Consider the following 23,124-nt stretch of genomic DNA (forward strand, 5'->3'; position numbering starts at 1 on the left):
CCTTTACGGTCGTTTCAAATGAGGCCGAAAAAAAAAACTTGAACAGAAATAAAAACGGGAAGGCCCAAAGCCCAAGTACGTCACAACTGACGTAGTGTCCCACGTGCCTTTCTTCCTCCTCACATTCTCTCTCCTCGCCGCTCCCCACTCCCCTCCGTCTCCATAAAAAAATCGAGCTCCAACAACCAACCACCGCAAGCTTCCCAACCCTTCGCCTTGCCCAGCCCACCTTCGCCTTTTCCTCCCTTTTCCCCACCCAAGGATTTTCTCTCCACAGATATTCCCAAAGCATCTCCTCTGTTGCTCTCCTCCTCGGATTCCTCTTTCTCTCCCTTCCCCCCCTCCTCCTCCTCTACTCTACTCCTACCCGTATTATTCTTCTCTCTCCTGACTTGTTTTCCCTTCTCTCTCTGTCGCCCCTTTGCCCGCGTGCCTGATCTTCCGAGCTACCTGCACTCCAGCAGAGCACCACCGGTTGTGCGGGAGCTTCCTGCCAAGAAATCGCCGGAGGCGGGGCCTGTCCGGCGCCGGCATGTGCGTGGACGACGCGGAGAGGCTCGATTTTGGAGACGCCGGAGTGGAGAAGCCCGCCGAGTTCCCCTTGCCTCATGTGGGTACACACTTACCCCTCTCTCTCTCTCTCTGCAAAAAGATTCGATTTTGGGAGGGTAATTCTTTAGTTCTTTTTTTTTGTTCGCCTGGATAAACCTCATCGTGTTTGGGGATTTGATGCCTTCTGTTGATTCATCTGAGTTCTCTTTCATCATGGCAAGAACCAAGAAGGGTGGATTGAGCCGTAAGCAACCGGGTGGTGTTTTCCTTTGTGCGCACGCGTCTTATGCTGCCGTTTCTGAAAATCTGGAGGAAAGCGGGGGACTTTTGTTGTCGATGGAGAGAATGCTCATTGAAACGTTCAACAGGGCGTAGTTAAGTTGTCTGCACTATAGGTGGCGTTCGGTAGGACATTTGTGGTGCGAGGTGACAGGTTGTTGTTTGACTATGCATTGCAATGTTCGTCAGTACTACTCTGAACCTGTACTGAGTGTAGACGGAGTGTCCAACATTTTTCTTGTTAATTGTGATGAGATTTGCTGCCACAGGGTGTCAGGGAGGTACTAATTTCACTGTTGTACCTAGCAAACAGGAATAGTCTGTACTTATACTAGAGCAGCGAGAAAAAAAAGAGTACTTGCAAGCTTTTCCCTTTTAAGACTGAGGTGAGAGAAAACATAATGTTGATTGCTAGCTTTGACGCGCTTGGCATTATATCAGTGATCGAGCAGAGCTTGCTGTATTGTGTGTTGCTTACTTCTGGCATGTGAGCTGGTGATTGCAACAATTCATTCCCATGTAATGGTGCCGAAGCATGTATTGTGTGTTGCTTACTGCTGGCATGTGAGCTGGTGATTGCAACAATTCATTCCCATGTAATGGTGCCGAAGCATGTATTCCGACTATGTAGACCGTTACAACTTACAAGTAGACTTATATTGTCACACCATGCTGTCTCAAGTGGTCATTACCTAGTCTGATTATCTCATATTACATTTCTTGGGTCACTGATGTTTAGTGGAAATAGTCAGTTGGTTACTTATAACATTTATTGATCTTACTAGAACGTTGGTTTGTTATATTTCCCAGTTCCTAACTGACAGTGACTTCTAAGCTATTCAAAGGGTAGTAGCAGTAAACTAGACATGTTAGACACATTTGCAATGTAACATCTATAACCAATACTAGTAATAATAGGAATAGAATGTTCTACCCAAATTGGGTAATGACTTATAGTCAAATTACTTGATCATCTCTTGTAGTTTGAATTTAGTTTTTGTAATTAAGTATCATAAATGGCAGTATGCAAATCTGTGCCTCATCTTTTCACCTGAATTCTGTCCTATAACTCAAGTTCTTACTTACAGGATGAGTTTATTGTTTCTGCATTTCTTATGCTATGTACTAATCCTATTTTGAACATACAGATGGAGAGTGTTTGTGAGAACACCACAACTGCTGATTTCAAGCAGAGTAACTTCGGCAATTTCGTTCCAATTGTTCGATCAGGAGGTTGGTCGGATATTGGAAGTCGCCAGTACATGGAAGATACCCATGTGTGTATTGCGGACCTAGCTAAGAACTTTGGTTATCCAGAAGTGGATAAGGAAGTTGTTTCCTTTTATGGGGTAGGTGCTTTCTCTCTTTTATAGGTTTGCTGGTTATGACTGAGATACTACTTCTGTTCAAATTTAGACTTGTGTATAATTGCAATTATAGAAACTGCAACATCCCATATGCCCATATCGGAAGGAGAAATTTATGACAGGTTTGATCTATGTTGCATGTTACACCCAATACTGAGTTGTATTTTGAATACCAGCAAACTTGTATAATAAATAATATATGTACAAACAGATCATCTGTATCTTCCAAGAATTATCCAGTCAATCCCTATCCTTGACTACTAACCTTGATCTATATTCTGCACTATGCCACCATCCAATAAAGTTCTCCTCATAGTTCATGTAGAGAATGCAGTACACATTACAATTATGGTGCTGTAGTACTTCGAGAGTTCAGTTTTTATTTAACAGTAAAGCAGTGTAATGACATGCATTCATTGTTTTAGCATTCTCTGTTTGCATTGATCTTGAGATAATATGCTTATGTAAGTTAATTTGTTTGCACCTTTTTTGTTTCTAGGTCTTCGATGGGCATGGTGGAAAAGATGCTGCCCATTTCGTTCGTGATAATTTACCAAGGGTCATTGTGGAAGATGCTGATTTTCCACTTGAGCTTGAGAAAGTAGTGAGCAGGTCCTTTATGCAGATAGATAGTCAGTTTGCTGATAAATGCTCCCACCACAGAGCTCTGTCGTCTGGTACAACAGCACTTACAGCAATGATATTTGGAAGGTACTTTTCTGTCATATAACTGAGTTTCTCCCTTTTCTGCCATATATAGCTTTGATTGTGCTGGTTTCCTTAGAATAGACTTGGTTTCCTTAGAAAGTCTTGTTGTTCGGAATCTATGAAATGGATTAGAACAAAAGAGGCATTTATGTATGGATACAATGGAGATGCCCTAAAATGGCATGTTATTAATTTGAACTAAAACCACGCAAGAATTTAGGATCGGAGGAATACTAATTTTGTGTTGCGTATTCACTTTTGCTGCATAGATCACCAATTTACCATGCCTGTTCTGTAACACTGGTATGCTAGAGGATTCTGCATATTAAATATATGAGTTATATTTTATGCATCTTTATTTATCCTGAGAGATAGTTCTAAAAGCATAATATTGCTAACATTTCTCCAACTCCAGTTCATCTGTTTATTTGCTATTAAGCTTTTCCTATTTTTTTATACATGTAAATGTCACTCCACTTATTGACAAACTTTATGACCAATACTAAAAATTATTATGTCTGGTACAGGTCTCTTTTGGTTGCTAATGCTGGTGATTGTAGAGCAGTTCTTTCCCGGTGCGGTATTGCAATGGAGATGTCTATGGACCACAGACCCTGCAGCCTCACCGAAAAACTGCGCGTAGAGTCACTTGGTGGCTATGTGGATGACGATTACCTGAATGGTTTGCTAGGAGTCACTAGAGCCCTCGGCGACTGGCATCTTGAGGGCTTGAAAGAAGTCGATAGACCTGGAGGAGGGCCCCTCAGTGCTGAACCAGAGCTCAAGATGGTCACGCTGACAAAGGACGACGAGTTTTTGGTAATTGGCAGCGACGGGATGTGGGATGTCTTCTCAAATCAAAATGCTGTGGACTTTGCACGGAGGCGTCTCCAAGAGCACAACGATGTGAAGCTATGCTGCAAGGAAATTGTCGAGGAGGCAATAAGGCGGGGCGCCACAGATAACCTGACTGTGGTGTTGGTTTCTTTCCACCTGGTGGCGCCTCCTCAGATCAGAGTGAATCGACCTGGTAGGGTGGCGAGGAGCATATCGGTTGATGGGCTCAATAGCCTCAGGATACTCCTGGGAAGCCAATAAAGTCATCCTTGTTGCACAGTCAGTTACTATGCTGCACTGCTGAGTTGTAATTGTACGTAGTCGTGTTGGCACCCCACTGTTGTTAGTTGTTACCCATTGTCAGTTGAGACACACTGGTGATTATTCTTGTTGGTAATTGAACCAACAAACATGGGCTCACAATTGTGAGCAATTCTATGCGGCTGGAACTAGGCAAGTCCACGGAAAGAGGTTTATGAGCCGCTAGGCTCACTTTTATGCCTCATTTTCTCTGTAAATAAACTTGCTGCTGCCTAGCCGTGCATTTGAAATTTGATCATGTAAAATTGATTATCTTTCATGTGGTTATTGTCTACTTGATCAACTATGGAACTACTGCACTGTGTGAATGAGTCACAAATTGATTATCCTCCATTTGGTCATTGTCATTAATTTTCAGTTTCTAGGTCTCAGAACAGAAAAATATGGATCCCAACATAAGCGATCAAAATATTGCCTGATAAGAGCATGAAGAACAGAACAATGCCAAATTGCACATATCACTGACCCTTCCAGTCTGACTAGCTTCGGATATAAATGCATAAACTAGTCAAACTTTTAGCATCTCCATTAAACTACCCAAATTGAACTAGTTTCTGCAACACTTCTTTTGGAGGAATGCATGCACGAGCAAATGTACGCAGCGCCCTGTACATCCCTGGAGAGACAAGGAGCCAACTTTCCAGGAGCAGATGTGCATTCCACCTGAGACCAAGCAGAGCACTTGGCAGAATTCTTAATCCCATTTAGTGTTCCCAAGCATGGCAATGGCACCTAATCCAGGGGCCTAAACATGGCTCCGTACTTTGGGGGCAGACACACTTGTCCAAAGTGTGGCAGAGCACGGCTTAAACAATGGCCAACATCCTGCATTGGGTACTGCATGTTGACCCTTCATTGCAGACATGAGTACACCAATCACTGGGTTGGGCCAGGGTGGTGTCCTGAAGAGAAGTTGTATATATGATCTCAGCCAGGGTCAAATGGTTCTTCAGGCAAACAGAGTCCACATCTCCCTGAACCACTGTTCCATTCCACCTAGTTAAGCTGAAGACTTGGAAGTAGTATTGTCTCTGAACTCAAACTCTTTAAGATCATCAAGATCCTTACACAAATACCAGATGGTGAAGACCTGCTCGCCCCTGGCTGCAGCTGCCTTGGCTCTGCTCCTGATGTTTGCAACAGCTCGGGCCATCAGACTGGATGCAGAGACCAATGCGGCACTCAGCAACCAGCTGCTCAATGTAAGTTTCTACGAGTTCCATTTACGGTGTTTTGACATGCATCGACACGACGATCGGAGCTTCTGTTTCCTTGGATTGGTTCTCTAACTCGTGCATGATCTTCCATTGTTTGCAGAAATCTGTGGATAAAGGGGTGATGATCAAGGCTGATGGTGTTGAGCCATCATCATCATCAGGTGAAGCAGAGGAGACCATCTCTGAAGAGAAAGATAGGACCGGGCACCGGATGCCTGAGATCCATGTGGATTACTATGGCCCCAGGGGACATAACCCTAGGCACCACTGAGGCACTGAACAGATTTCTCCCTGCATTTTTCCTTTCTTGTTTTTTTTTTTCCTTTCTTTGGATGGACCATGATCACTTGATGAGGCAGCACAATGCTGCTGATGATGCCATTGCAAGATGGCAAGATCCAGGGTGTGATTCATTTTATTTTTCATTTTTCTCCTCCTCTGTTGAAGAGGGAGAAGAGACATAGCTGATGTACTAACATGTTGATGACGTTCCGATAAAAAAAAAAGTATAAATTGCATTATCGTTGCCGGAAATGCTGCAGTGTTTCTCGCCAAGTATCTCTGCTTTCTGTCTGCTACTGGTTTTTGAAACTGTTGCATCCAAACTGTACCACGTTGACAGTGGGTCCTGTTGGTTTGCTTCACAGCCTGTGGGAAATTTCTCTACTTATGGAGTACTATATGACAATCATATGTGGAGATTCATCCTTCATATTAGATATCTAGTCTTTGTCTCGGGGCAGCAGTTTCAAAAACCAGACTGACAGTGAGACTATTTGTACAAAATTGTACTGAAGTTGTACTAAATCAGTGACAAGTAATTCGACTGGAGAGAGTACCAAACTTTAAACATTTATATTTGAGCTCCTCTACAGTACCCCATAATTAAATAGGGCCGTTTATTTTCTAGATCCAACGACTCAGATTAGTTGATTCTCCCTAATACTCCAATTGAGAGATGTGGAGCATCAGGATGGAGTATTGAGAAACAGGGGCAAAAACGTAATACAACAACGATAAAAAAAAATCCCGAACAGGTAGTTATAAGAGGTTGCATATTCTGCAAATTGTCTTGTATAAAGTCATTGTTGTCTGGTTGATAGACTAAATGACCCTTTGAGTATGTATGTGAAGATGATCTCTTGACTGCAATGCATGGTAAACACCAAAGCAATGCTTCAGAAAAAGCAATTCCATCTCCACCTTATGAGTGTGTTCTGTGAAATCAACTTCAAGTGGCGATCAGAGATCATCTTTCAACCATTAGACTTGATCTCTGAAATGGAAATGATATGGACGATTGAGAATAGTGATAAATCTATGTATATGATTAGTCAAGCACAAGATTTATTCTAACAGCCTTGCAATAGTTTTGATGCATCCCATGTTACTTACATCATCTAGCAATGATTTATTCAGATTGAAGAAATGGTTGCAACGGTATGCGAGCTGATTCTTTGCTTCTTGAAGTGTCATTATCATTACATTAGATATTTGATTGAAACTTGTGCAGTATAGTCACAACTGACTAATGCCATTCATACCTCCATCAATCGTATTTAATGTGTCAGATTTCTACCTCTAATTGCTAATATGTGCGTGTAATTTCAGGTGATCCATGCTTCTTCCTTAAGCCTGCCAGATTGATTAACTTGTTTTAATGTCCTCCGACCACCTGCACAGAGGCTCTTCACGAAGTAAATTTTCAAGCTGGCAATGTAGTGAGCTCATGTAAATATTTACTTTGGTTCTCCAAGTACTGAAGGTGCTCTTTTCAGATGCAGTAGCTCTAGGCAAGATTAGCACATGCCAGATCATGCAAGAAAGGAGTTCTTTGAGCGTACCCTTGTAATTGTAAATGGTTCAACAATAATTTTGGTATCAAATTATGTATATTTTCATCTAGTGAGTTTACAAGATCAGAAGTTTGACTTTTTTTATTCATGTAAGTCAGTTCTTGAGATGGATGGACATGGCAAACAAATTAATTGTTTGTGAGCTTGCTGCAACTAGTTTGCAAATAAATATACACTAAGTTGGTGATGTATAGATGCATTTTAAGATCTCAATCTTTTGCCCTTTTATACATCAGTTGTCAAAAGAAATCTCTCTCTATTCATGCCCCAAAGGCCAGTACTTGCAATCAACAAATATATGCCGGAAAATGGCAAGTAAAACTTCATAATATCATCAGATAGTTTTGGCATTCAACAAATGTTACACGATTCTCATCTCCAAACTTTAAATCAAATGCATCTAAGCAACAACTCAAACTCACAGCGACAGCTTCATATTCACATAATCGATTGCTACACATCAAACTAAATAGATCAATTACAAAGTTCAGTGGTTAAGAATCAAAATACAGTGCCCAAAGTTCAATCATTTGGCGAGATGGCGGCGCACAGATGTGAACCGTAGGTTGCATGTGTGGCGTATCCATAACCTCGAACCAGACATGGGTCGCTGTCGTCCGGCTCTCTTATGCCAGCATGGCCTCGAATTCAGAAACTGGAGCAAGAGGTATGGACATGCCAACGCCTGATGGAATTAGTGTTTTTCAGCTCTGATCACTAACTGGAGAAAAGTTTTAGAACCTGCCAATTATATGAATATGTCAGTACTTTCAAGTGAACAGAATATTGGCAGAAATGTGAAAACAAATAAGCATTAAGTATAAACATAATTTATGACCGAAGCAGAGGATTCTGATCTGAGTTCGGGAAGAAAATGACACTCAGATTGCAGCCCGGACAAGTTGTATTATAACATTCTCACGAGCAGGGAATTACTTGTATGGTTTTCCAATTCAAGCAGGGGATCATTTGTATGGTTTTCCAATTCAATTCAGTTCTAAAGAAACATATTCTCCAATTCTAGTAGGTCACGGTTGAAAGATCCTGCTGGTATATAAACAAATGTGCATGTGATTGGTACCTCACTGGAGAAGACGACCGGTGCATTGCCGGAGTTGAAGAAGAAATGCAGACTTCTGGGCAGCGTGGCCGGTGTTCTTCGGGAGAGGGCGCTCGGGCGTGGTTCGGTCTCGAGGGCAGGACGGCGGCTACTCGGTTCATATGGGGATGAATGCGGCGGCGGGGTCTGGGAGGACGATGGCCTCGTGGACGCCTGGAGAGAGGTACGGAGGCCTAGAAAGATGAGGGCGGCGACGCGGGCTGGGAGGAGATCGGCGGCGAGGTGTGAGGACTGAGGAGGGAGGAACGCAGCGGCGCGGGCTGGGTGGAGGGCAGCGGAGGCGCGCTGGAGGAGGGCGAGGACGGCGCTGGCGTGGAAGGCGCCGAGGGCGCGCTGGAGAAGGGCGAGGACGGCACCGGCGCAGAGAGAGATGGTGGAAGGCGGCGATGCTCTGTGAGGAGGAGGGAGGAGTGGTTTCGGGGCAAAACTGAGGGAGACGGACATTTCTTTTTACTTTTTACTAATAAAAATGTTAAAAGTCAGATATATCCTTACCTAATACTCCGTTTGCGCTGGATGGAGTATTGGGCACGGAGAATTTGCCTTATATTCTCTTTTTTTCGGAAGTTTTGGACACGCTCGGATGGGTGCTATCTTGGACCCGACAAGCAATCGCGTGTCAAGACCTCCTCAACGATCCATCGTGCTATTAGTCACAATCTGCCACAAAATACATGATTTTTTGAAACATTCTCGAATAGTGATGAATTTTTGAAAATCTAGTTTCTCATGGTGTTTTTTTATTTACTCAAGAGAAAATACAAACTCGTAGGAAAACGAGGGTAATAATAAAAATAAAAGAACGATAGCGTGTAGATTGTCCATAACAGCTTGCATACAAATAGATATGCATCAATTAATGCATTGTACTGATAATTCAGAACAGCTTGCTTGCGTTTTGATTTTATCGGTTGTTGGTTCTTCCGATATATTGCTGCTTTACAGAGTGGACGATCAAATGACTGATGATGACAAGCATCACGTCGTCGCTAAATAAATTATCCGGTGTGGGGCGTGCAGAAATCATGTCAGCTTGGTAGGTGCTAATGAACTTCCATGTGGGGACACAATAGGGGCTTGTTTTTATTTTTATTTTTCCCATCATTGTCAAATAGGCAAATACCCTTCTTCTCAAGCGCCTCACTCGTGCTGGCATTTTCTTTTTCTCTTGCAGGGAAATGGGGCCGGATGCCCCTAGCACTGGCAGATTACTCATGAAAAATCGTTGCTGCGCAGATATTATGGAGGGATATATGATAAACTCAATGCACAGAGAAATAACAACCACACCCCTAACACATTTGCAATTAGGACATGGATAGAAAAAGAAGAATGCATTCAGGTCCTATCCTACTGTCGACGGTAGATGGTGCTCGCACGACATCCACCATGGACAACACGAGGTAGTGACCTCCATTCCTAAGAGGCTGACAATGGTGTCCAATCGAGGCGAGGAGATGACCAAAAATAATGTTGTTCTCACCACCATATTATTGATGTGGTGGCAATAAGCAATGTACGTAGCTCTTTCTTTGTCTAGGAGAAGTCAATTACACGTTGTCATTTCGACAATCTCTATGTGTTGGAAGCATCGGAAAAAATCAGGTATATCTGACCCTTTTTTTTTTCTAGAATACACCGAAGCGGATATATCATCCATTAAAGAATAAGACCGCATAGCAGGTATATCTGACCATATGATAAATGGATCATTGGGCAATTCGACCATAAGTTTGAGGAGAAGTTGGAAAATTCTCATTTACAAGAAAATGATAGTGTCGTTTCGAAATTTTGGGCCCTCTCCTCTTTGTTGGCAATGGCGTGAGCTATATATGTCCCCATGAATCTAGGAGGCACTTTTTTTTGCGGGTATAGGAGGCACTATTTGACCCTTAAGAAAACGACCAAGAGAAGGGTGCAAATTTTATATATGATCATTTTCAGTAATTCGGTATATATTGCGCATTTACGCCTCAATTTTTCTCTCTAAATTATCAAAATCAAGAATGGGTTGTTTGGAGGTTTCTTTAACAAGTCTAGAATAGGAGCACTTGCTTTCTCATCGTGACAACAATTGACATGTTGAGTCATGTTTTTTTGCATAGCAAACTCTAGCCATTCACTGATTTGTTATGGTTGTACATCACGAACGTGTTATTTGAATGAAGAGTGAGATTGATCGAAACAATTTGTGTTCTGTGCAATGTCTACTGGTTATTAGTTCTGGCTCCGTTTGAATATTGAATTATTGTCAATATGAATTCATGTATGATCAATACAAATTTCAATATGGTTCCCTAGGGTGTATTTCAGATTCTAGTGGGTAAAGTCCTCTAGGAGAAGATGATGATGTGGTGTATGCAACACCCATGTGATATTTTTTCCTAGAATTCTAACCCCTAGGTAAAGAAATGTGAATCAGCAAGGACCACCTTGCAAGGCTAAATACTCCTGGGTGACCGATAGCGAAGTAGTACCGTGAGGGAAAGGTGAAAAGAACCCCCAGTGGGTAGTGAAATAGAACGTGAAACCGTGCTGAGCTCCCAAGCAGTGAGAGGGAAAAGTGATCTCTGACCGCGTGCCTGTTGAAGAATGAGCCGGCGACTCATAGGCAGGCCTACGCCCCATAGAAACTGTCTACCTGAGACTGTCCCTTGGCCCGCGGGTCTGACACAAGGTTAGAATCCGAGCTCTTCCAGAGTGGTATCTCACTGATGGCTCGGGCCCCCCCGGAAGGGGGCCTTCTTCGCCTTCCACCTAAGCTGCGCAGGAAAGGCCCAAAGCCAATCCCAGGGAACAGTAAAGCTTCATAGGGTCTTTCTGTCCAGGTGCAGGTAGTCCGCATCTTCACAGACATGTCTATTTCACCGAGCCTCTCTCCGAGACAGTGCCCAGATCGTTACGCCTTTCGTGCGGGTCGGAACTTACCCGACAAGGAATTTCGCTACCTTAGGACCGTTATAGTTACGGCCGCCGTTCACCAGCACTGTTTCAGTGCGGGCTGCGCGAGCGGTACCAAATCGAGGCAAACTCTGAATACTAGATATGACCCCAAAATAACAGGGGTCAAGGTCGGCCAGTGAGACGATGGGGGATAAGCTTCATCGTCGAGAGGGAAACAAGAAATGTTCCCCTAGAGTTGTCAAAATGCCCCTAGATAAAGTTCTCTTTATCCACCATACTATACCTAGGGTTTTTTCCCTAAAACAGTCCCTAGGTGAAGCCTTTGCCTAAGGTTTTTATGCTTTCACCTACAGTATTTGACACTAGAAAAAACCGTGATTTCTAGTAGTGGGGTACCATGTATGTTGTCAAATCAATGGCACTCATATGCAAGTGTATATATAATTAAAGTGTCACTTACATGGACCAGCACTCACACACACACACAAAATAAACAAAACATCAAATGTACAACCACTCTATCCAAAAACACACTTGCGAGCAGCCAAACCAAACAATGCAAATCATGTCGTGTAGCCGGATCAAGAAACAACCAAGGCAGCATACGACTCAATCCGCGGCGGCGGCTGTGACGGTGACGGCGCCGAACCACCTGGAGCAGGTGTAGACGGAGCAGAATGCCTGGAGCGTGGTGAGCAGCAGCATCAAGATGGCCGCGAGGAACGTGAGCAGCTGCCAGGACCCGAACACGTACCGCCGCATGAACCGCTTCGCCTTCACCCTCCACCGCCCGTCATAGCACTTGTTCATCTCCTCCACGGCCTTGTCAATGGCGGCCACCCTGGTGAGCCTCACGGACCGGCTCATGCCGTTCCAGAGCCTGGTGACATCCCCGTCGCTCTTCATCCGGTTGAGCACCACCCCGCGCGCCCGCAGCAGGGACACGTCCTCGTCGGCGTCGATGATGCCGTTCATCAGCTCCGTGTACCGTGTCAGCACCAGCGGCCCCGTCGCCGCCGCCGACTCGTACGCCACCAGGTTCCGGATCGTCACCTCCGTGCTGCCGTCGAGTGTCACCGCCGGGAGATGCAGCGTGGATGTTTTGGCGTCGAAGGTGATCGTGGCGATGTCGCCCGTGGTGGCCGCGATCTGGATGCCGGCGTTGATGAGCTCGGTCACCGAGGGCACCATGATCTCCTCGATTAGGGGCGGCGTGGAGAATAAGGACTCGACGGGGTGCTTGATGCCGCCCGACACGCCGGGGACGACGGCCAGCATCTTCCAGGGGGCTTTGACGGCGAAGGCGATGGGCTTCATGATGTAGTGTAGCGGGCCGCGCGTCAGCTTCGACGCCATGGCCCATAGCGCCGCGAACAGCTGCTGCACGTGCTCGGCCCCGCTGCCACCGCCGGAGCCGGATGACGGCGACTTCTTCTCCTCCCCGTCCGGCGACTGCTCCTCGATGTCGTAGCCTTCGTCGTGCTCGTGTTCGTGCGGCGTGGACTCGGCCGGCTTGGGCACGAGCAGGTAGTAGAGAAGCTCGAGGAGATGGGCGTGCTTGGAGACGTCGACGGCCGCCGGGAAGGTGTCCATCATCTTGAACGGGCAGAGCTCCTTCATGACTCCGGTGACCATGGCGGCGAGCAGCGCGGCGGCCTCGTCGGCCGACGCGCACTGCGGCTCGAGGATCCGGCGGAGGAGGAAGAGCGGGATCTGGTTCTCCAGCATCACCATGTCCCGGAGGATCAGCCCATGGGCCGACTTCCTCCCGGCGAAGTCCACCAGGTGGGCCATCCTCGACGACACCCTCTTCCTCAGCGCCGGCACCGGCCCATCCCCATCCTCGGCCGCTGCATAGATCTGCAAGAACTCGAGGAGGAACGCGCCGTCGACGGCCATCATCCAGGAGAGGGTCTCGCCGCTGAGGTCGAGGTAGCGGTGGTAGTGGGCCCGGATCTTGCGCTCCAGGCGGGCCGCGAACTGGGCCACGAGCGCGTCCAGCTTGAGCGGCCCACGTCCCCCCGGCGTCGTGCTGCAGAGGCGGCGCTGCAGGCGGCGCGCCGAGGCCAGCTTGTAGCGCTCCATCTCGTACAGCTCCGGCCGCCAATGGTGGTAGGGCCCCAGCGCGATGAGCTGGGGCACGTAGGCTTCGGGCTTGTGCACCTGAAGCTGCTTCGGCACGTTGAAGATGGAGACCGGGATGCCCGTGTCGTCCTCGTCGTCGGCGTCGACCTCCTGAAGGGATTCCCGGATCTGCACCACCCACCGGACCTCGTCGAACGCCAGCGGCGTCGATGACCTCCGCCGCCCGCTGCCGCTGCCGCTGCCGTTGCTCTCCTGATCGGAGGCTGCCATTGATTCCTGCTTGCTTATCTCGCTACGTTGCTACTAGTATGTCACTAACTCGCTATAGAGTATAGACTAGCAGGAGGAGCTTGTCGTTGCTTGTTAGGCTCATCCATGGCGGCAATATATTGTGAGTATGCTAGCTAGTGATGTGAGTTGGTGATGAAATTAGTATGGTTAAGGACTAAGGAGACGCAGATAATTAAGAATGCGGCCGGCCCTTTCTCTGTCAGATAAAAAATGATTAAGAACGTGGGAATTGATCGGAGAACGACGGTTCGGTCCATGTCCCGATCGAAGTCCTTTTTTGGTTTGATGATAGAATTTGCTGTTCTTTTGACGGATAAAAGTTGATCGTGTTGTCTCGCTTGATCGATGGACATTGGTAGCCATGCCTCGTCTTTCGTTTTCCACATGTTTTGGTACATCATTAACGATGAACAAAATTTTAATCATCTGGCCGGGATCATGTCATAGATCAGCAAGTGGTCACGGATCGATCGATCACCTACGTTTCTGAAGCAGTATGGGACAAGACATCCATCCCATACGTCTCCTCGTGCGTACACGGATGCGACGTGCGAGACAACCATCCAACGGTATGGATTTTTTTCTTTTCTCGACGATACCATTTAGGGTTCAACAGAGCACGATCTATCGGATTTTCGCTAATTTGTCGTACATCTCGTACACCCTTCTCCATTCTCATATTAAGTGTGTGTGGCTGATTTAGTACAATTTTGTATTAAACCAGCGACTTGTATCCATTATTTAATGAATAAAAAGTCTTACCCGATAAAAAAAAACAACACAGTGACTTGTACTAAATCAGTCACACTATGAGAACGAAGGGAGCAGCGAGTTTTCGTTTGGCAGCAAATCACATCCACACGAAGCGCAAGGTGTCTATTTGCCCCCCACCACATGTCAACATATGACTCGGATTCCACCTGACCAGACCCAACACCATCGTCTCTTATACAGCACCGGCCTCGTGACCAGGTGTTGGTCTTTTTGGGCCGGGCACCCAAGCCCGTTACTTAACTTCGTGTTACTGTGCGCTGCCTCGGCTCAACAATGATCCCGATCGGGGTCAATATATGTATATGTTGGACCAAACCATTACACTGAAGAATCTCTTTGCTACTAATCGAATGCCGGCCACATATAATTATACAGCAGTCGAGAGGCCCATGGCAAAACTTGTTTTCTTTTCTTTTCGTTTTTAAAGAATTTTTAGGAGTGGGCATATTCGCAATGATCGATCATGCATGGTGCACAATGTGGGACATTGATTCGCACATGACAGTGGGGACTTGGAGTTGAACATGGCGCCAAAATATAGAGATCAGGCCACAGCAGGGAGTGGATCACGCATTGTAAGTCTTGGAGTAGTGAGTTTAAAATACGTGGCTAGAGATAATTAGTAACCTGATCAGTGATCAGCATATGATAATAGCATTACTGGTAGTGGTGGAGATATGGCGAACAAAGTGAAGTTGGTGGCGATTGTTGTAGTAGTGTGTAGTGCAAGAGAGATGTCGATAATGAAGAACGCGGAAAGAAGATTAGAAGAAACAGTTGGGCCGATGTCCCGTACGTGCTCTCAATTTCTGGAGTATTTTTGGTTCCAAAAGTCGAAATTTGTTCTTCTCTTTTTGACGATAAAAAGCCGATGCTTGTCTCTCACTCGATCCCTGCCCAATCATAGGCCATGGATGCCTAGTTAGTAGTCACTCTTCGTTTTTCACATGTTTTCTTTCTCTAGAGGCAGAGGGGACAGCCAGAGCTGCAGAGATGCCCAACTAGCTAGAGTGGCTTTTCAGCTGTCCGTCCTCCTGGCACTTTCTGGTTAGCCTGAACATTGGTCTTGCTTGATTATCATCATATCTCCGTCAAAATTGGCTTTGTTTTTTCGGGTTTAACAATATCCGATGGTGTGGGCGTCCTCAACGATCATAGCGTCCAGCTGGCCCCCCCACGAGTCATGTTTCTTGTATTCTTTTTATTAACTTATTTTTACTGGAAATAATCAGAAGATAGGATATTATAAGCTAATATCATGACCTCATGAGAAATGTTTATGCCAACCGGCAAGTGGGGATGAAGGGTGTCATTTCTTAAGGGTTTTGGTTTCTTAAGTGGCGACAAAGCTGAGCAGAAACAGTAAAGATAACAATAACAAAAATGCATCGAGGAAATGTAGGTGATTATTTTTCAATTTTAGGCCAGAGAGTGAGAGTCAACATCATTTTCTGTGAGAAGGTTTAGGCTGAGTTTACGTTCTGTTGTACGGTGTTATGCAAAACTTACATTATAACTGCCCGTGAAATATTTATCACGGGCAAGGGGCAGAATTTTTAGTTAACCAAACAATATTAGAGGAACAAGCAAGATTATTATCCCTCACTTAGTAGAGGGAGTAGTAAATTCTCTTTTTTTAATAGTAGAAATAATAATCGATAATAAATTCTCAAAAGGAACCAGAGAGAATATTTCCCAGGGCCCAGACACGTCCAGACCCACTGGGCCTGTTGGGCCTGGAATCTCGTCAACCGTCCTTCGAGAGGCTCCAACGCCGGCCCATCCGGGTTCACCAAATTGCGGAGCCGGCCCAGTCAATCTCTCATTTTCTCTTGCCAAAATCCTGAGATCTCGGCAGATTGCCTGCCGCGTGCCGGGCCGACGCTGCCGACCATCTCCATCAGAGCCTCTTTTATTACGGAATAATAATTCTTCTTTTACACCTTCCTCTTTTCTTCCCTCTCCCAGCGTTTCCTCCTCCTGTCTCAACTCTGAACCCCCGTAATAAACAATCCCAAGCTCCCGATCCCATAGAGCTTTATTCCTTCTCCTTTAACACCCCGGAAAACAAAAACAAAGTCCGGCTTACCAGGCGAGAGCTCGGGGGAGGAGCAGGGAGGATGATGCCGGGGCCGGGGGCGGTGAAGGCGGGGAGCCGGCCGCCGTGGCTGGGGCTGGGGGCGGCGGTGTGGGTGCAGGTGGCTGGGGGAGCCAGCTCCACCTTCGCGCTCTACTCGCACGCGCTCAAGGTCGCGCTCGGGGTCGACCAGCGCCGCCTCGCGCTGCTGGCCGTCGCCTGCGACGTCGGGGAGAACCTCGGCCTGCTCCCCGGCGTGCTCTGCAACCGCCTCCACCCGGCGCTGCTCCTGCTCGTGGGCGCCGCTGCCTGCGTCCTCGGCTACGGCGCCACCTGGCTCGCCGTCTCCGGCGTCGCGCCCGCGCTGCCCTACTGGCTGGTGAGCTCTCCACGTCACTGTTACCCTTTTCTTGGACAACTATCAGCTCTGTGGTCAATTTCTTAAGATCCTTTGGTAGACAATGGTGCCAGGTTGTGTAACGAGACTTGAATTGCTCTGCTGTATTGTAGTGTACTACTGTACTTTCTGTGCCAAGTGGCTGCTTTCGAATGTTGCAAGTAGCATTTCCTGAAGTCATATTGAGATGAACCTGTTCCCTGTATTACAAATGTCGCTTTCTAAGACCCCAGAAATAGATTAACAAAGCAAACAAGTAAAGCATCGATCATAATAGAGCTAATGAAAGCAGAGCATTTGGCTTCATGTGCCGGCAATATGACATATTCGGGGGATCTTTGCTTTACTCGGAAGATTAGCTTTATTATCCTAGCTTCTTTTGGAGGCAAACTTTACTATGATAGTAGTAATGTGAAATGTAAATTGGATACTAGCCTAATTCTTGTATTACAGGTATGGTTGGCATTGTGCCTTGCTGCAAACAGTGGCGCATGGATGGGGACTGCCGTTTTAGTTACCAACATGAGGAACTTCCCACTCAGCAGAGGTGCTGTTGCCGGCATCCTTAAAGGCTATGCTGGTCTCAGTGCTGCTGTCTACACTGAAATATTCACCGGCGTACTTCACGATTCAGCTGCAAACTTTTTACTCCTTCTCACTCTGGGAGTTCCTGTTGTGTGCTTTCTGACAATGTACTTTGTGAGGCCTTGTGAACCCTCTTTGGTTGCAAATTCTTCAGAGCAAGCTCACTTTCTGTTCACACAAATCGGGAGTGTCCTTCTTGGGGTTTATCTTGTTGGGGCGACAATATTGGATCATGTCGTAACCCTTACTGATGCTTTGAACTATTCTCTGCTGGTTATTATGATCCTTCTACTTTTCGCGCCAGTTGCGATACCCTTGAAAATGACATTGTTTCCAGCTAACCAAAGAAAAGGCCCGTTGGACTTACCGGAGTGCTCTTCTGCCACTGATAATGATCAAACCGAGCCATTTCTTCTGCCTTCATCCTCTGGACCAAATCTTACTAATCTGGAAGATGATGATGCCACAGATATCGACATTCTCTTAGCGGAGGGTGAAGGGGCTGTAAAGCAGACGAGAAGAAGACCAAAAAGGGGAGAGGACTTCAGATTTCGGGAAGTACTGCTAAAGGCAGATTTTTGGCTTCTCTTTGCAGTATATTTTATTGGGGTTGGTTCTGGAGTCACCGTTCTTAACAATCTAGCACAAGTTGGAATTGCAGCAGGTGCTTTGGACACAACTATATCACTGTCTTTGTTCAGTTTCTGCAACTTTTTTGGCCGTTTAGGAGGTGGTGCTGCTTCTGAGTATCTTGTCAGGTAATCTCTTTTTTTTATCCAATTGCACTTGCTCTTAAATCCGTAGCTTCATACGATGTACTGTCATCTACCAGTTCAAGCACTTCTGTCTACATGGAGTTATGTTACACATAACACACTGTAGTATTTTTGTTCGTTTGCCTACTTTGAGATACCAGCTTAGTATGTGGCTAGCATATGAAAAAAGAAAACATTTACCATTATAGTTTGCGCATCAACTACTTCCCTAGATGAATGATCAAAGCTTCCATTCCAGTTTCAAATTGGCAACTGTACGTAAATCAACTGAATGCAAGGTTGACATGCCTTGATTTAAATATCCAATCAATAACTTTCTTCTTTTGATGTATGGTTGAAATGCCTTGGCTTCACTTTTGAATTTTCATATGACCATCCTGTTTCATTTGCAGGTCATGGACAGTTCCACGGACAGCATTGATTGTATTGACCCAAGTTGTGATGATATTTACATACCTGCTATTTGCGTTGGGTCTCCCTGCTACCCTTCATGTCTCTGTTGCCCTACTTGGCATATGCTATGGTATCCAGTTCTCTGTGATGGTGTCTGCTTCATCGGAACTGTTTGGGTTGAAGCACTTCGGGAAGATCTATAACTTCATCGCATTGGGGAATCCACTCGGCGCACTCCTGTTCAATAGTCTTGCAGGATATGTCTATGATCTCGAAGTGGAGAAACAGCATGCCGGAACAACAGACTTCGATATCGCTTGCCATGGTCCCAATTGCTTCAGGCTTACATTTTGTGTTCTCTCTGGCATGGCCTGCTTGGGTACACTTCTGAGCATAGTTTTGACCGTTAGAATTCGACCGGTATATCAAATGCTCTATGCCGGCGGATCCTTCAGCCAGCCCAGGAGCTCTGGGCATTGAAATATGAGCACAGTCCTCCGTTTTAGTGCTCTGGCATTGCCATTCTGGATCCGGGTTTTTGCCTTGTTCAGTCTTGCCCTCTAGACTATAGAGTGAGGAATGAGCTATGATTTATTTTTCTAGTCGCTGATTAGTACTTAAATGCGATGAACCGCTGACGGCATGAATCAGAGGATATAATAACTGCATTGATACGCCTGTAGATATATGTAGCAGTCTGTATTATTCTTATGCACCCAAGATCTTGTGTTTTGATTTTCATGTTTTGAGAAACTAGCAAATAGGCTCTCTGGATGCCACTGCACACCTTGCGGTTTTGTATAATAATAAGATTGGATATCTCATTGTTATGAAGAACATAGTCCATATGTTAGTCTCACAAGTAACAAACAATGGTATTTTTACAAAGTGACACCTTTTTTCAGGCTACCTAAGCATGCAGTGGCATCTATCTAATTTTGCCAACAAGATGGTGGGTCTAGAGGGGAACAGTTGGCAAGGATTTGAGGATTCTTTTTAGTCTCAACGGGGAGAGTAGTTCACATTCATCAAAGTTGGGCGCTAAACTGTGCTGAAGCCATCAGATCTAATCTGTCTCTACCCGATGCAAAATTGCTCAGATCTAAAACCCTTCCTTTTGGCACCATCCCAGCTTGTTTTGTTCTGTTTTGCATGTGAACGTGGGTAGTTCTGAATGCTGCATTTCCCGTGCAGGCAGTGCGTCCTTATCCAGAGTCCAGTTGTCCTTTCTCCTGCATGCCCAGTGTAAGTGTATGTAGTGTGTTGTACGCTCCTCCGTAAACCTACTTAATTGTGTTTGTACTAGTACATCTCGTACTCCAACCACTAAACCACAAGCAACAAACAGATGGCCCCAACATATCCTGCGAATTAGTAGTAAAAGTGGAAGTAAAACAATAGAAAGCTCTTTGCTGGAATTTTACAGGAAGGATAGGCGTTGGAGTGCAGCAGGCAGCCACTGGGCACTGAGGCACTGACGTACCGGTGAACCATGGACGTGCCTTCCTTCCGACGCCTGCAGCGGTCGCCTAGGTGGGGTTCAGATCCTGGAACATGGACTCCCACGGCGTCTCCGGACCACACTCGCCGCCGCCGCCGCCGCCGCCCATCTCGTCATCGTACTCCTCGTCGTCGTCGGCGTCGTAGTCGCAGTCGCTCCGGGTCTCCGTGCTCGCGAAGCACCCCGCCACCGCCGCCGTGTGCCAAAAGGAAGGGAGCGCGCGGCCGCGGCGAGCAGCCTGGTGGCGCGGCCGGGGAGGACGGTGATGGCGGCGGCCGAGGAGGAGGAGGAGGATTGGTTGCGGGCGAGGGTGAGGATCTGGAGGCGGTGCTTGGCGAGGGGGACGCCGACGGCGGCGAGGGAGGCGTGGTCGAAGAGCCTGGGCCTCGCCCAGCCCCGCCCTCGACAGCCACGAATACCAGTCCATGGTTGCCTCAGCGTGAGGTGGGCCGTCCGAATAGGGAACCCCCCCGCGCGCCCTGGATTTGCAAGCTAGCTAGAGGGAGAAGATCAGAAGAGATGCCTCGATCGTTTGGGATGTACGTAACCCCAGCAGGCAATGGTGCCGTGCGCCCGTGCACCTGCATTTTTTGCACATGACTGGGCTGGGCACGAACAAAAAAAAATTTAGAATAGTAAAATGATTACGTAGAGTCACTTCGCGGAGCACCCGCGCAGCGTCAGCAGCGTGGTCGCAGCGGTCCAATGCAGCCCAGCCCAGGTCATGGACTCCCAAGTGCGGTCCATGTTCCAGCCCAGTCCGATCAGTTCAGTCCATTTCACAATTTTGAAAGTCTTGTATTAAAAAAGTATGCCTCCAAAATTTTGGAAGTTTGGAATTGAAAGCCGTCTGAAATTTTCGCGTATGGTTGTCAAAAATAAATTCGGAAGTTCGGTCATAGGAAATTTAGAAGTTTGTCCAAAAAATAACACATCCCAAAATATTGAAAATTTGACTAAAAATATACTGCGTACAAAGTTTGTCTCTAAAAATTGAAAAAAAATTCAATAGTTTGTGAAAACTCATTGGCAATTTTAAAACTTCACTCTTCTTAAAAAAAACTGAAAGTCTGTCTCAAATTTTGAAAAAAAGAAAAAGGAAACTTGAGAGCCCATTTCTGAAATTTGAGAAGTTGGTTAGATCAAAATTGAAACATCTAGGGAGATGGAGGGTTGTTTCAACTGCTGGCATCCAAATTCGTTCATGGACAAGGAACACCTATAAACTTCTTCCCTAAAAAATATATGGCGTATTTCATTTTGTTTGATCAATAATTATTACATTAATATGTGACTTGTGTGGTCCAAATCGTAACCAGAAAGTTCTTTTCAATGTGAATACGCTGATACTAATTTTATGTCATGTAATACTAGAGTAATTTTGCTCAAAGCTTTGATAAAAGAAAACGAAATGTATGTCTTATATTTTAGAATTGAGTAAAGTCCATTTTAAACCTTAAACCTGTAGACCAAGACTAAAATAAACCCCGACTTCTCAATCCCTGAAATCAGCACCCTATCCTTATTAATCCCGTTCAATCCCGACCTTCAAGAACCAAATCCCTGTTTGGGAGAGCGGGATTGCTGACAAGGTAGACAAATATCGGGATTTTTATTAAAAACCCATTGAATTAGCAGATAAAAAAACTATGATAATTTTAGTAAAAATATATATTAGAACAAAAGAAATTTAAATGCATTCATTTTCTTCATGGTGTACAAGTAAAATGTCAAAGAGAGAATATTATAGGACATAATTAATTTGCCAAGCAACATGAGATATATGATCAAATTCCCCGCATGCATATGCAAATTGTAAATAATATTATATAATTGGCGAAGTATCCGGTGAAAACCCTCATTCGGTGCAAACCATGCAAACTCCATAAAAACCATGTTTACAAGTTTCAAAAAAATTCAACAAAACTACCATATGTTGAGAGTGTGATGTTCTACAAACCTGCAAAATTTCAAGTTCAAAATCAAAAGCATTTGGAAGGAATAAAAAGAGAAATTTACAACGAATAGTGTCAAACATTGAAAAACCACTATTCATGCAGAATTTGTTTTTTTTCACTGCTACCAAACGAAATTGAGTTTGGACTTGAAATTTTAGACATATATAAAACATCACTTTTCTAACACATGTGATTTTTGTGAGAATTTTTTGAAATTTTTTCGATGGAGTTTTCACAGTTTGCACCGTAGAGGTGGTTTTCACCGGATACTTCGCCTATATAATTAGTCTAAATATGGGTGGCGAATCTGGGTAGCAATAAACTGAACTGAATTAGTCAACAAATCCCAAATTTTAGCCGCTATGTCAGCAATCCCGTTCTCCCAAACCATGTTTGATTCCCGAAGGTTGAAATTAGACGGGATTAACAAGTACAGGGTGCTGATTTCAGAAAGGGTTCTGATTTCAGGGATTAGAAAGTTAGGGTTCATTCCAGACTTGGTCTACTAAGTCAAGGTTTCATATGGACTTTACTCTTTAAAATTAGGTAGTATATTATCCTAACCTTTTGTTGCTCTGTACTAACATCGCCATCTCGCCTTCGTATGTGCCTTTGGTGATTTTTGCCACCAAATCCACCTCCACATCAAATTGGCCTTTTACAATTTTTGTCAACGTCCATTACAATTTCATGATTATGAGAACCTTCGAACTTAGTTCATGTTTGTTTGAACCTATTCGATTTCCACCAATTCTAGAAAAATGACTTGGTGTTCGTTTGAACCCAATCCCCACTATCTGAAAAAATGACATGGATCAAGAGAGATTTTAGTTCATTTCTCTCTCAATCCCCACCAATCGTCCAATACAAATTGGATTGGAGTGAACCAAATAAGAAACAAGGAAAGAAGCAACGGCACGAAAGTAGCAATGCAACATGAACACCACTGCATCATTTGGTCAGAAAACTTTTATTTCCCTCTCTTTCTTGCAAAAGGTCCACTATTTTTATATTTGGCACACCAAAAGTATATATATTGCACATATTAATGTAAACCTTTTTCTAGAGAAATATCTTAGTTTAAAATGATAAACGGACAATTCAGGAGTCTACAGGTTCCTCCCTG

At 45.2% G+C, this 23,124-nt stretch overlaps 3 protein-coding genes and 2 long non-coding RNA genes across 6 annotated transcripts; 2 read left to right on the forward strand and 3 right to left on the reverse strand.

Moving 5' to 3' along the window:
• Positions 1 to 145: 145 nt before the first annotated feature.
• Positions 146 to 4,358, forward strand: LOC100832424 (probable protein phosphatase 2C 54). Of its 2 annotated transcripts, none has more exons than XM_010229664.3 (4): positions 146 to 614; positions 1,980 to 2,180; positions 2,698 to 2,909; positions 3,434 to 4,358. In XM_010229664.3, the coding sequence occupies exons 1-4, from the start codon at positions 609 to 611 to the stop codon at positions 4,002 to 4,004; spliced, it is 990 nt and encodes a 329-aa protein (XP_010227966.1). In that variant the 5' UTR covers positions 146 to 608; the 3' UTR covers positions 4,005 to 4,358. The 2 variants fall into 2 exon arrangements, with proteins under 2 accessions (XP_010227966.1, XP_003564214.1); XM_003564166.4 differs by having other exon boundaries at positions 146 to 610.
• Positions 4,359 to 7,432: 3,074 nt separating this feature from the next.
• Positions 7,433 to 8,698, reverse strand: LOC104581631. Its single transcript, XR_729676.3, has 2 exons — positions 8,219 to 8,698; positions 7,433 to 7,878 (listed from the first exon to the last, which is right to left on the reverse strand). It is a non-coding gene; the product is annotated as an uncharacterized LOC104581631 (long non-coding RNA).
• A 2,865-nt stretch (positions 8,699 to 11,563) lies between these two features.
• On the reverse strand, positions 11,564 to 13,982 carry LOC100833956 (putative UPF0481 protein At3g02645). The gene has a single exon (XM_003560969.4). The coding sequence runs from the start codon at positions 13,514 to 13,516 to the stop codon at positions 11,771 to 11,773; it is 1,746 nt and encodes a 581-aa protein (XP_003561017.1). The 5' UTR covers positions 13,517 to 13,982; the 3' UTR covers positions 11,564 to 11,770.
• Positions 13,983 to 16,082: 2,100 nt separating this feature from the next.
• LOC100833048 (protein NUCLEAR FUSION DEFECTIVE 4) lies at positions 16,083 to 19,387 on the forward strand. Its single transcript, XM_010229666.3, has 3 exons — positions 16,083 to 16,767; positions 17,239 to 18,128; positions 18,539 to 19,387. Exons 1-3 carry the CDS (start codon positions 16,432 to 16,434, stop codon positions 19,017 to 19,019), a joined length of 1,707 nt encoding a protein of 568 aa, XP_010227968.2. The 5' UTR covers positions 16,083 to 16,431; the 3' UTR covers positions 19,020 to 19,387.
• A 2-nt stretch (positions 19,388 to 19,389) lies between these two features.
• On the reverse strand, positions 19,390 to 20,165 carry LOC104581632. The gene is made up of 2 exons (XR_002962141.1): positions 20,023 to 20,165; positions 19,390 to 19,771 (listed from the first exon to the last, which is right to left on the reverse strand). It is a non-coding gene; the product is annotated as an uncharacterized LOC104581632 (long non-coding RNA).
• Between the last annotated feature and the right edge of the window lie 2,959 nt (positions 20,166 to 23,124).

The sequence above is a fragment of the Brachypodium distachyon genome, chromosome 1 (genome assembly GCF_000005505.3).
Source record: "Brachypodium distachyon strain Bd21 chromosome 1, Brachypodium_distachyon_v3.0, whole genome shotgun sequence".
Taxonomy (NCBI): Eukaryota; Viridiplantae; Streptophyta; class Magnoliopsida; order Poales; family Poaceae; genus Brachypodium; species Brachypodium distachyon.

What these genes read in the sequence shown, in the direction of transcription:
- LOC100832424 (XM_003564166.4), top strand. Translation starts at nt 533, where the DNA reads ATGTGCGTGGACGACGCGGAGAGGCTCGATTTTGGAGACGCCGGAGTG. An exon ending in CCGAGTTCCCCTTGCCTCAT is followed by an intron (nt 611 to 1,979) that starts GTGGGTACACAC and finishes TTGAACATACAG; the next exon opens with ATGGAGAGTGTTTGTGAGAA. An exon ending in ACAGCAATGATATTTGGAAG is followed by an intron (nt 2,910 to 3,433) that starts GTACTTTTCTGT and finishes TGTCTGGTACAG; the next exon opens with GTCTCTTTTGGTTGCTAATG.
- LOC100833956 (XM_003560969.4), bottom strand. Translation starts at nt 13,516, where the DNA reads ATGGCAGCCTCCGATCAGGAGAGCAACGGCAGCGGCAGCGGCAGCGGG.
- LOC100833048 (XM_010229666.3), top strand. Translation starts at nt 16,432, where the DNA reads ATGATGCCGGGGCCGGGGGCGGTGAAGGCGGGGAGCCGGCCGCCGTGG. An exon ending in CCGCGCTGCCCTACTGGCTG is followed by an intron (nt 16,768 to 17,238) that starts GTGAGCTCTCCA and finishes CTTGTATTACAG; the next exon opens with GTATGGTTGGCATTGTGCCT. An exon ending in GCTTCTGAGTATCTTGTCAG is followed by an intron (nt 18,129 to 18,538) that starts GTAATCTCTTTT and finishes TTTCATTTGCAG; the next exon opens with GTCATGGACAGTTCCACGGA.